The sequence below is a fragment of the Medicago sativa genome, chromosome 7 (assembly GCF_051527215.1).
Source record: "Medicago sativa cultivar Bolivia chromosome 7, Bolivia_mono, whole genome shotgun sequence".
NCBI classification, from domain to species: Eukaryota; Viridiplantae; Streptophyta; class Magnoliopsida; order Fabales; family Fabaceae; genus Medicago; species Medicago sativa.
The window spans coordinates 94,837,333-94,849,599 of record NC_140755.1 but is presented as its reverse complement, the minus strand read 5'-3'; the positions used below and the strand labels follow the sequence as shown (position 1 = coordinate 94,849,599).

The 12,267-nt window shown below is 33.0% G+C and overlaps 2 protein-coding genes across 2 annotated transcripts; one reads left to right on the top strand and one right to left on the bottom strand.

Annotated features, from left to right (window-relative positions):
- Window positions 1–2,914: 2,914 nt before the first annotated feature.
- On the top strand, window positions 2,915–6,636 carry LOC146910589 (putative pectate lyase 12). Its single transcript, XM_085725578.1, has 4 exons — window positions 2,915–3,122; window positions 4,104–4,549; window positions 5,516–6,164; window positions 6,340–6,636. Exons 1-4 carry the CDS (start codon window positions 2,989–2,991, stop codon window positions 6,518–6,520), a joined length of 1,410 nt encoding a protein of 469 aa, XP_085581704.1. The 5' UTR covers window positions 2,915–2,988; the 3' UTR covers window positions 6,521–6,636.
- Window positions 6,637–6,804: 168 nt separating this feature from the next.
- LOC146910588 (uncharacterized) lies at window positions 6,805–9,789 on the bottom strand. Its single transcript, XM_085725584.1, has 4 exons — window positions 9,445–9,789; window positions 9,250–9,360; window positions 7,930–7,998; window positions 6,805–7,108 (listed from the first exon to the last, which is right to left on the bottom strand). Exons 1-4 carry the CDS (start codon window positions 9,583–9,585, stop codon window positions 7,058–7,060), a joined length of 372 nt encoding a protein of 123 aa, XP_085581710.1. The 5' UTR covers window positions 9,586–9,789; the 3' UTR covers window positions 6,805–7,057.
- Between the last annotated feature and the right edge of the window lie 2,478 nt (window positions 9,790–12,267).

Sequence of the window (12,267 nt, the reverse complement as noted above, 5' to 3'; positions counted from 1 at the left end):
ATACAAAACAAACAAACACATACTACCGTTGTTTGAAGTTGTTGGTGTTACTTCAACAGAGTTGACATGTTATGTGGCGTTTGCTTACTTGGAATTAAAGTTTTAAGAAACTTTTGTTAGGCGTTATAGAAGTTAAAGAAATTGTTTATCACATAAAGTTTATTTTCTCAGGTGCTCGTTGTCGATGTAGAACTTGGTATTTTGACATCCATTTAATGACAACTTTGTTGACAACCTTGGTTTTCTCACTTCTTATTGGTCAAAAACAATGGAGAGAGAAAAAGGAAGAGAGAGGATAACAACATCATGTGAGTATGAGAGAGAAAGTTGTCCAAAAGTTGTCAAAAAGTGGTTGTCAAAATATCATTTCTCTTTAAGAAACTTTTGTTAGGCGTTATAGAAGTTAAAGAAATTGTTTATCACATAAAGTTTATTTTCTCAGGTGCTCGTTGTCGATGTAGAACTTGCTTTGACGAATGCAATTACGGTTGTATTTCCATCTTGAGTTAATTTGTTTTTTTGGTTTTACATCGGCAAAAATATGAGGACCAGATGTAAACAAAGTGTATTAAAGAACAGGCAGGAAGCAATGCTGAATTTATGGAGACAAATTCTTTAGTTTACTAATGAAAAGCAGTATGAGCAGAGCTTGCTATACTTTGAGAAAATACATGTTGATAACTTCATTTTGTTGACTATGTCAAAGACCTTGACTGACTCCTCACAAGGAAGAGTTTGTTGTAGCAAGGACTATCCAAACAAGCATCTCATGGACATCCAAACCAGCCTCCATGGGACCACCCAAGCATGTTGATCGCATCCACATTGGTAGGGTTTTTACCATTTAAGACCCGGTACTTAATAGGTACCTCCAATGTAGAAAAAAAATTGGGGGTCTCCTAAGACTCAGGGTCTAACTTAAGACACTCAATCTTAAGTGGACCCCACACCACTTTTCAATAAAATAATCATTATTTAAATTGTTTTTGTTATTTTTCATTAATAAATAGTTATTGGTGGGACCCATTTAGACATTTTGATAGAAGATCTCCATTGGAGTGGTTGAGTACCTATAAGGTACTATTATTAAAAAATAATAAAAAAGTGATACTCGTTTAAGACTTCAAATGTGAGGGTCTCCATTGTGGATGCTCTAAGTACTTGGCAAAATTACCTAAACTTATCCATCCATATGTTGAAGAAATGGTCATATCAAAATTGTGCATTTTGTGCAATTGCATCATTACTTGAGATGACTGTGGAGTTTTAGTCAATCGTCTGACATCAATTGGATAATAAGATTAGTTTTCATGTGGTCTCAATGGACACTTCCAAGAAGTGAAAGACTCTTTGAGGTGCAATGTTCTCGGTTTTTTTTTTTTGTGTGAATAAAATAATGGTTTTGTTTACGATAAAAAAAAAAAACTTAAAGCATTTCATTCGTAGCAATATCTTGAATGCGTGTTGGGATGTATATAAGCATATGTTTAATATCACGATGGATATAACAAAGTCATGGTGATCCACTGTGATTCTGATATACTAACTCTGACATTCAAACACACTAAATAGGGTGAAACTAGTGAAAAATAAGGCCACCCTTGTTACCAAGGAAAATAGGATCATCCTAGCAAAATCCTTGCAAGAGTATGAGGAAACTCATTAACTTATCTTTGAACCATTTCAACAAACGTTATTGCCAAACTTTTTTTTTTTTTTGGTTAAAATAATGAGCTATTGCCATGCGAATATGTCGTGATTGGTGCTAATACTAATACTACTATATGCATAGGCAAGCCATAGGTCTAAAAGTCAAAAGGCTACTCCATCGACCCCAAGAACGAGTGTGTATTGAGTTGATAGTTATGTTTCGTAAAAAGATGTTTACGAATAGCATAGTACATAATAAAATCATGTTGATTTATATTTACATATTATTTAAAATTTAAAGAGTGTAATAATTTAGGTAAAAATACAAAATTATTTCTCCAACAAAATCAAATCAGAATCCAGAACTTGTTCTTGAAACAAGTTCACACTCTATGGTGCAACTGCATGCATAAATTCAACATAGCTGCAGGGGAGAGGGGGCCTTGATATGTAGAAGGATAGAGTGACACTATCTGTGTGTCCCGCAAACAAATGAAGAGACCATTTCCTCGAGAGCAGTGTGATTCCTTGACTATTTCACCACTTTTCTTCTCCTCTTTCTCACCATTTCCTCTTTTTCTTTTTCTCATTATTATTAAAAATAATTTCTCTTTACCATCATTATCAACAAGCACCGAAAATGGTACTACTGATACAATAAGCACAGCATCCCTGATAACTTCACTAATACAAAGGAGCATCCATAAATTATGGACCATAATACAAATCAACTTTAAGAAGAATAAACCATCATTTAGTTATTAAACTATCTATTTTTCTCTCCAATTTTATCATAAAACTATACAAATGTAATAAAGTAATTTTAAAGGAAAATGCTAACTAGTGTACCCTGATTAAAGAATCAAATATAGTAGTTGTTACATTGGATGTTGTACAAACAACTCCTCAAAAACTTAAAAAAAAAAAAAATCAAATTAAAATTCTTTTTTTAGTTTTCTTAATGGGATACCGGTTAACATGACTTAATTTTAAAAGTATATCAAACCGATTGATCTGATTTTTATTAGTCTTTTTAACACCTTAACAACATAGATTAAATCGAAGGGTTTTATATACCTTATAACATTTGTTAAAGCATTAAATATAGTAAAATTTAAAGTTGTATAGCATGACCCTTATTATTATTACAACAAACGTAGCACAAAAACAAAAATCCTCTATTTCTTTTCATACTCAACCTCGTTGGTTAATCATTGGTTTTCTTTCCAAGCTTATTAACTCACCTTACCCTACACTGTCTAACACTTTTTGAAAAACCAGCCAAACTATGACACTGTAACACTAACTCACACTCTTACTCTTGAAATTTCATCAACAATGTTCCAAACAATATGCATATTGCTAATTATCTCTGTTCTAAGTTCATTGTCACCACTTGGAACAGCAATGCTGAACTTAACTCTTCCTGGAACACACCCTGATCCTGATGCTGTTGCCCACGAAGTTCATAGGTACTCTCTCCCTTGTTTCTTTCATCTCAATGTACCTTCATACATTGCATTAATTTAGAGAAAAATAGCAGATCTGGACACCCGTGTCATTTTCCACTATGTTGTTTCTTGTCTTCCCCATATTTCAGCTTACTAGTTCTTGTTCATACCCTAGACTATATTCAAGTTAGATGAGATTATTTTTTATTCATTTTTATATATTTTTTTGTAAGCTAAATATATTTCAAATTTGTGTGATAAAGTTTAGTTTTTATAATCACAAAAAAAAACAAATTTTAGTTTTTATAAGCATTTTTATATATATAATCATCAATTTGGCCATTTTCAGAATTTTTATAAACATTTATTTATTTATCAAAATTACCAAACTAGGGACTAAAATTGATGATTTTTTGTATAAACTAAAATTAACATATTTATATTTTATTTTATTTTTTTTGAAGAAAATATATATGTATATTTTATATATACACTTAAAACATATTTAACAATTCATTATAGGCGTATCTTTCCTTCAAAAAAAAAATTACAGGCATATCTTTTTTCTTTATCTACTTTATCATTTATCTCTAAATATTCTTCTTTCTTCAAAAAAAGAATATGGGTTTTTTTATAGCTTAATGTTTTCCTAGTTCAAAACCAAGTACTTAAAACACTATATTTTGTTTGAATGACAAAAGGTTAATATTATTAGTTTTTACTAAGAGTGGAGATCGAACTTCAATTTCCTTATAGTTCCACTCTCAAACTATTTAAAAAAATATTAGAAAGAGTAAAGAAAATTAGTGACAGACAAAATGAACTTTTTCTTTGATTTAGTGGTAGATTTAGAAAGGAATTTGACGTTTTCTCTCTACATGAATATTTTTAACTTATATGATTCTATCTAGTTCAAAAAACCAGTCTCCCAAATCGTGTGCATCTGATCTGATATCAACTTTTAGTTTAATATATAAATAAATGTTTTGTTTGTTGTTGTAGGAAGGTGAATGCTTCAATGACAAGAAGGGAAATGCTATCTGGATCTGCATGCATGACTGGTAACCCGATTGATGATTGTTGGAAATGTGACCCAGAATGGCCCAACAATCGTCAAAGGTTAGCCGATTGTGCAATTGGGTTTGGTCAGTATGCAAAAGGAGGAAAAGGTGGTGAATTTTACGTTGTAACAGATTCCTCAGATGATGATGCTGTTACCCCAAAACCAGGTACATTAAGATATGGTGTGATAAAAAATGAACCATTGTGGATAGTGTTCCCTAGTAACATGATGATTAAGCTGAAGCAAGAGCTTATATTTAATAGTTATAAGACTATTGATGGACGTGGAGCTGATGTTCACATTGTGGGAGGAGGATGCATTACTTTGCAGTTTATTAGTAATGTTATCATACATAACATTCATATTCACCATTGTCACCCCTCAGGTAATTAACAACTTTGTTTTTTTTCCCTTAACTTGGTATTATATTCTGCTTTGACGGATATGCCAAAACATAACTGCATTGTGCACATGTTTTGTTTTGAAGAATGGAAAAGTTATGTCTATTTTGTAGAGATTATTGGATAAAGTTTAAGAAAATGTTTTTTTTATTAATATACCGTACCAAAATTAGAAATTACGCCGCGCGGTACAACATTGGTCATTTTTTGTGGGGTCTGTTTTCTATTATTATTAAAAAATATATTATGTGGGGCCTGTTTTGTACCATCTCATGAAAAGAAAATTGACTAATACTAAACTATTCCTCAAAAGTCTCTTCTAAATAGAGATATGGAGAAAGAAGACAGAGAGTGAGAGAAAAGAGATAAACAATGAGTGTTATGATAGAAAAAGATGAAAGATGAAAGATAAAGATGAAAGATGAAAATCTAAAACAAGTTGCAAGAAGAGGGGATGTGATTTCAAAAACAAAAAAGTAATTGTTGAAAAAGCTGTCTAACCCTTGTAAAAGTACCCAACAATAAGAAAAAAGAACAGAGATCCCAAAGAAAACACAACCCTCTTATTTCATATATACCATTGCATTGCTAATAAAAGATTTGGAAGATGTATGCATCCTTAGATTCAATTTTAGGAGAGCTAAAAGTGAATAACAAGAATTGAAACTGATTTTGGTATGCTTTTGCGATACCTAATCAAAATTTATTTCGCCTCTAGAATTTATGGTTGTTGTCTCTGAACATGATTTCCACCTTCAAATTTATTGTTCAACTGATTTTCACATGAACATATCTAAATGTAAATTACTTTACTTTAAGATCACAAAATCATTTATGTCACCCTAAAACTAAACTTACAGTTAAATTGTTGTCTATATTATAAGTATTATTTTCTAAGCAACTAGCAAGCAAGCATAAATGATGAAAATTAGGAGTCTGATATATTGCAGGGAACACAAATGTGAGATCAAGTCCTGAACACTTTGGCTACAGAACAATGTCAGACGGAGATGGAATATCCATATTCGGTTCAAAAGACATATGGGTCGACCATTGCACACTTTCACATTGCAAAGACGGGCTAATAGACGCAGTAATGGGATCAACAGGAATAACAATATCCAACAATTTCATGTCACACCACAACGAAGTCATGCTTCTTGGACACAGCGATGACTACCTCCCAGACTCGGGAATGCAAGTCACAATCGCATTCAACCATTTTGGCGAGAAACTTGTTCAAAGGATGCCGCGATGCAGAAGAGGATACATCCATGTGGTCAACAATGATTTCACCGAGTGGGAAATGTATGCCATTGGTGGGAGTGGTGAACCAACTATTAACAGTCAAGGGAACCGTTACTTTGCGCCGATTAATCCTTTTGCTAAAGAGGTTACTAAGAGGGTTGAAACTGAGCAAAATAAGTGGAAAGGGTGGAATTGGAGGTCTGAGGGTGATGTTATGGTTAATGGTGCATTTTTTGTTACATCTGGTGACACTCTAGAGGTTAAGTATGAGAAGGCTTATAGTGTTGAACCTCAGTCTGCTGATCGGATTGTTCTTCTTACCATGAACTCTGGTGTTCTTGGTAATGCAAGGTACCAATTTTTAATTCATTATATATTTTTTTCCCATAATAACTGTCATATTATGACTTCTATTAAGATGTTATCTTCAAATCAATATATTGTGCATCAGTTTCAAGTCATTATACTCTTCTATGAATGGAGTTGAGTTGGAATGATTGAAGTGTGTATTGTGATAAATAAACAGAGACAATAACGTGGGAATGTGGAGCAGAGGACCAAGCAGCGATGGGGACGGCGTTTTGGATTCTGGCCCGGATTACACAGATGATATGTCGGGGAGTGGGCGAGTGTTGTCATCTTCTTTTACTATGGTGATGTGCTTCTTGTTGTTTTATAGAGTGATACCATTAACAATTATTCAATGACGATTCAGGAATGTTGTTACCAATGTAATGGGACACTCTGTATTTGTATTTCTCTTAATTGGAACTAGAATGAAAAGGGTCTGCTCCTATTTGAAAGGACTATCATTTCAACTCTACAGGATTTGCTTTGTTCAACGTTCACTTCCTCAATAGTCAAATTGCTCAAATTTTGCAAATCCTGATAAGCTGTGAAGGTTTATAAAAAGTAATGGCGGTTTGGTGTAACATCACCTAATTCAATACAAACAATGTTACGAGGGGTACAGGCTACAAGAAGCAAATGCTCAAGTTAACTTATGAGAGTTTTCAATTTAATTAAGCTCTATGATTCATTATTAAAAAAAAAAAGTCTTTTAAAATTTATAGACTTTAATGAAAAAGTTAAATAAGAGATTAAACAAAATGACGTACAGAAGAAAGATGGGGCCGGGGGAACGAGTACAGAACAAAACTGTCTTATATTACTCTCTTGGAAAAATGTAAGCGAGACTGGATACAAAACAAGCCAAATCTTCATCTTTCACAAAGGCCACCATATCATCGATCTATGAATGATTTGTTCATAAGTTCCACAGCGTCATCCATGACCTGCGTGCACAAAATAACTACATTAATCATGAAAGTACATTGCATATTTAGAATTGCATGTCTGAACTGGAGATGTCGGCATGTCGCCATTAATATCAAAAGATGAGCAGGCTGATTATATAAACCGGGCCAGGCAAAAATAAATAAATCCAAACACAAGCAACAGCGATATTTAAGATAAGTCGTAAGAGATGATTCGTTGATTTTCTATTCAACTAGTTCAACAAAAGCATAGAACAATGGGCTTGAACCAACTCTAAGCATTCAAATCCAACATATTTGCAAATTCACTGCACACTAAATTTCAAGAAAAATACACAGCACACTAAATTTCTAAAATAAAAGTGTGGATTTGTGAGCAAAGCAACTGGCAAAGTCTACATAACACTATGGTAAAAGATAGGTGAAGCCGACCTTTAACAACATCGTGATTTATATAGCATACTGAAACTTCAAAATTCAATTTGCTACAATGCTGTTGGTTTTTCATTCAAGGTAAACATGGTATTTTGGATGATATGCAGCACAGACATCTGTTTCAGTGCAATAATAATGATTTGCTACTTTGTTATCACAAGGCGCAGTTTAAATTATCATCTCCATTTCCAAAAATACAAGGGCACATATATATGCCTTGTAGCAATATTGATTGTTTTGTTCCTGATTTTCTATGCAAGTTATCTAGGAGAAAAATACACGAGTATTTCTGTTCTCTATTCCACAGTTCATCACTATCAAGTGCAAAAAACTCATTATGTTCAACTGCCAGAAGTGTGCCAATATTACCCTTGTATGTAGGTAAGATACAAAAAGGACTTTACCTTCCCAAGCTGCTTGAGTTCTCGGCCAATTGGTTCCAAAAATTTCAGGTCAACTTCGATAGGCCAGACCTGTTCCAATAAGAAGCCAAAATGAAAAATGTTGAAGTGCATCTCTTTACCAAAACAAAGTATTTCTAAAGAGCATCATTCCAAAAGTGAAGCATTAATATTAGAGAAAACTAAACATAAACTACAATGGGGGAAAACATGAAAAGACATGATAATAGGAGGAGGAAAAACAGCATTGATGAACATAACACACATTTAAATTACACAACAGAACAAAGATCCCCTGTTACAAAAATGACCACCCTTTTGATATCATGTATGTGAGATTTTAGATAGCAAGAAAACTTATACAATAAAAAGTTTTTCAATTGTTTTCTTCAAATCTTTCAAAACAGGAAACAAAGTGAAACAAGATGGCAATTTTGTAATTTTTAGTGAAAATAGGAAACAGAAACATAAAACAATTTCTTAAACCAAATAGGTCTTGAGATTGATAAGGTAGATTGAGAAGAATATCCCGCAAATTTGAGAGGACAAATTGCAAAACAAAATTTGCAGTGTATTCCAAGTTTTTGAGTTGTATGATTACTGTGCTTGATGGTATTGATATTTGGCTTACAACTCGATGCCATTTCCGTTGTTCAATTATCAGGGGAAAAACAGTTTAAACATAAACAGCATCAAGAAAAGAAAAATATATCCAGCAATCACAAACACCAAAAAAAAAAGTAAACTATTTAAAGAGAAATAAATTCAAAAACTCAAAGATAACTACACTCCTACTTTTAACGAAGTAGCAGCGGTCGAGATTTAGGTATCATAAGCCGCCACCAGACATTCCCCCAATGTGAATATGTTATTAGTACGAACAAACAAGGATTTTGCTAGGCAACGCTCAATCATATGTGCAACCTTCTTCATGGTTTTCATAGACTAATTAGTTTAGTTGCACAGTTAGACTTCCAAATTGCAGTAAGATTCAAAATATTCTTATGGTGATTTTTTATCTTCTCAATGGTTCATTACTAAAACCATGAAGCATTTAGGAACAACTATGTGATAAAACCATGATCCAAAAAGCATTAAACAAATATGTAGCACGACACTTTTGATTGAAGGTGTTCCAGTGTCCGACACACGCTACACGGACACCGACACCATGCAGTTACATTGAATTATGTTATTTTCTCAAATTAATATCAGTGTCCACATGTCCGTATTGTATGTGTCTGTGCTTCATAGTTGAAACAGGCATAGTTCACATAATTTAATTTGATTTCTAATACAAAAATTGAAACAAGAAATAGGTACCTTAAGGCCAAGTAGTTTAATGGGAGTAACTTGACCAGGTATGATGCATTCAGGACCAGCTGCTTCAACTATAGCGTCATCACCCAAACCATCCCCAATAGGGTCTGGATGCTGCAGAAAAATCCAAAAAAAAAAAAAAATTAAAAATGAAAACTTGAACGAAAATAATGGATGAAAAGTGAAAAAGAGAGATACCCTCATGATGGAAATTGCATAATCTGAAAAGGGATTCTGAGAAACGCGAAGAATTGGAGAGTGATGAATTTTGGGTATTGGTTTTGCTGAAGAAGATGAAGCTCTCCATGGCACGTCGTTTTGAAACGAACTCTTCGACATTTTCAATTTTTTTATTTTTTTATCTATCTATCTATCTATATATATAGTTCCTGATCTATTCTTATTCTTCTACACACTTCAGTTCACAACCAACATATCATCATCATAGATGAAGTGAGAGTTCTCTACCACTTTTCAATTTCTCTTCTCTCTCTTCATAATATCCTCATATTTTTCACACAATCTTATTTTTTGTGTTTGTTTGAATAAACCAATGAGAATAATTAATTGATTTTGTAATGTTAAATGCAATAAAAATTTAGTTAAAAGTGAATTGATTTATGTTTGAATACATTTACGTAAAAATGAGTTTAATAATAAATTTTAATGTAAAGATCATTTATAAAATTGGAATTTACAATTTCTAACTTTAAGTAAAATCAATTAAGATAAAATCAATTTTACTCCCAAGAAATCAGACATGTCAAAACCAATTAGTTTTTATTTGTGAGCTAACGTAATTTTGTAAACACTTTATGGTATGTTTGTTTATGCAGTGAAACTATAATAAATTTGCGTCCAACAAGAAGCAACTATTCTTAACTTCTGTTTTAGAAGGAAAAATTATTTGAAAATGCAATAAAGACACTTAGACGCCAAACCAAACATGTCATTAGAGTTATAACAAAACCACGATGGCATTGTAATTTTTTTTTCAAATCTATTGTGATTTCAAATATACACTTAGTCACAAGTTATAAAGTACATTGAGGCCTAATTGAGGAATCAAGTTAAAAAAAAGATGTTAGCAAGGAAAGATCCTAAAGTGGAGGAAGCTATGGGAAAATAATATTCCTAAAGTTAACAAGTTATTTTTTTTTTTGAAGGAAACAAGTTATTTTTTATTGATGTTAATAGTTTTTTTATGCATGAAATTAATAGTTACAAGTACACTATTAAAAAGAAAATAGTTTCCATTAAAAAAAATTATACAAATAAATCCACTTGCTCCCTCAAAAGAAAAGAAGAAAAAAAAACACTTGTAAAATTTATTTATGAAACACTAACTTTTGAGTGTGATCATTCCGTTCAGTTCTCAAGAGAAATAAAATATACTATCACTATAATTTTTAATAAACACACATCTAATTACATTACCAATTTTAAAAATGTGCTCCTTCAAAAAGAAATCTTGTAAATGGGTAAGAATCGCTCTATGGAATAAAGAGAACTCTGACTCTGTTTGTTATAAATTTTATGGTAAGAGGAAAAGTTAGGTTTTTTTTTTTTATATCAATCATCATTTTTTTTTTAAATTTTCAATAAAGTTATGTATGAAAATATTTTGTTTGCGTTTAATCATGCATGAAAAAGACAAAACTATCTGGGGGTATACATCCAGAGATATCAAGAGATGGTTAAAATTGAACCCCGTAGATTTTCTAGTAATGAGAGGGTGTGCTTAGCAATTACATGCTAGTTATTACAGATAACATAAAAGGCCCCAGTCTAAACTAAGTAACGAATTTTGCTCTTCACCCAGCACAAAACACTCGCGCCCTGCAGTGTTGCCAAAAATGCCCCTGCGCTAGTTAACTAACGCAAGTGTAAACATATGCGTTACTTAAGTAACGCATGTGTAAAGCACTGCATGACTTAACTCACGCAGGCTGCGTGAGTTAACTCACGCTGGTAGCAATATCAAGATTTGCCTTTTTCACTTTTTGTTACGCTGCACTTAATTTATTTTTTTAATTCAATTCCAATTGTCATTATTTTATGTTGCTGCAAGTTAATACTCAATCCCATTTGATTTCCTTTTTGCTGCACCTGCGATTCCATACCTATTGCTACGTAATTAAATTCTAAATAAGTTGTTGTTGTTCCATATTAAATTGTTAATACGGTCAACAGTGTTGTTTGCCTTTCAATTGCTTGTAATTGATGTGATGCGTGAGTTAACTCACGCCGCGTGAGTTAACTCACGCCGCGTGAGTTAACTCACGCTAGGCAAAAGTGGAGTCATACTTTAAAAACTCATACCACTTACATCAAGCGTAGAACCTTGCAGTAAAAAAAGGATTAGAAATTTGCAGCTTGACAGCAAATTATATCTCTTCTCTTCATATATAATTTCACCTTTGCAGCAAATTTGATTTGCGGTGCCATTTTCCTATTCCCAACCAGATTTCGTGAGGCACACCATGTTCTTGTTTAAAGATTGATTCACAAATTTGAGCTGAATTTGAAGAAGTTTAATGATGACTAACTTTTAATTTGGAGAGAAGGAGAAATATGCGATTGAAGTGAAGTGAAGGGAATGGAATAAGGAGATACCATTGGGAAGGAGAATTGAATGGAAGGGAAGAACAAAATATTAGAGATGTGTGGGCTGCATTGTTGTTTGCCTTGCGTGAGTTAACTCACGCGGCGTTAGTTAACTTGCGCAAGGGCATTTTTGGCATGGCTGCAGGGCGCGAGCGAAAAATGCAGGGTGAAGAGCGAAATTCCTAAGTAACAAGTCTAAATCAACCCAGTATGTGTAGTAAACAAAGGAAAATTGCTTTTCTGACATAGAATACTTCCTATTGACACAAGTAAACGACGTTAATGCCCCCAGCGGCAGTTAACAACCGCTCCATGATACGCCGGCAGTTAACAGCCGTTGGAACTCAGCGGTTGTTAACAACCGCTGAAGCTGAAGACAGCGGTTGTTAACTGCCGCTACGTGCTTGATCATTT

What these genes read in the sequence shown, in the direction of transcription:
- LOC146910589 (XM_085725578.1), top strand. Translation starts at nt 2,989, where the DNA reads ATGTTCCAAACAATATGCATATTGCTAATTATCTCTGTTCTAAGTTCA. An exon ending in GTTGCCCACGAAGTTCATAG is followed by an intron (nt 3,123 to 4,103) that starts GTACTCTCTCCC and finishes TTGTTGTTGTAG; the next exon opens with GAAGGTGAATGCTTCAATGA. An exon ending in TCACCATTGTCACCCCTCAG is followed by an intron (nt 4,550 to 5,515) that starts GTAATTAACAAC and finishes GATATATTGCAG; the next exon opens with GGAACACAAATGTGAGATCA.
- LOC146910588 (XM_085725584.1), bottom strand. Translation starts at nt 9,585, where the DNA reads ATGTCGAAGAGTTCGTTTCAAAACGACGTGCCATGGAGAGCTTCATCT. An exon ending in ATGCAATTTCCATCATGAGG is followed by an intron (nt 9,361 to 9,444) that starts GTATCTCTCTTT and finishes ATTTTTCTGCAG; the next exon opens with CATCCAGACCCTATTGGGGA. An exon ending in TTAAACTACTTGGCCTTAAG is followed by an intron (nt 7,999 to 9,249) that starts GTACCTATTTCT and finishes TTATTGGAACAG; the next exon opens with GTCTGGCCTATCGAAGTTGA.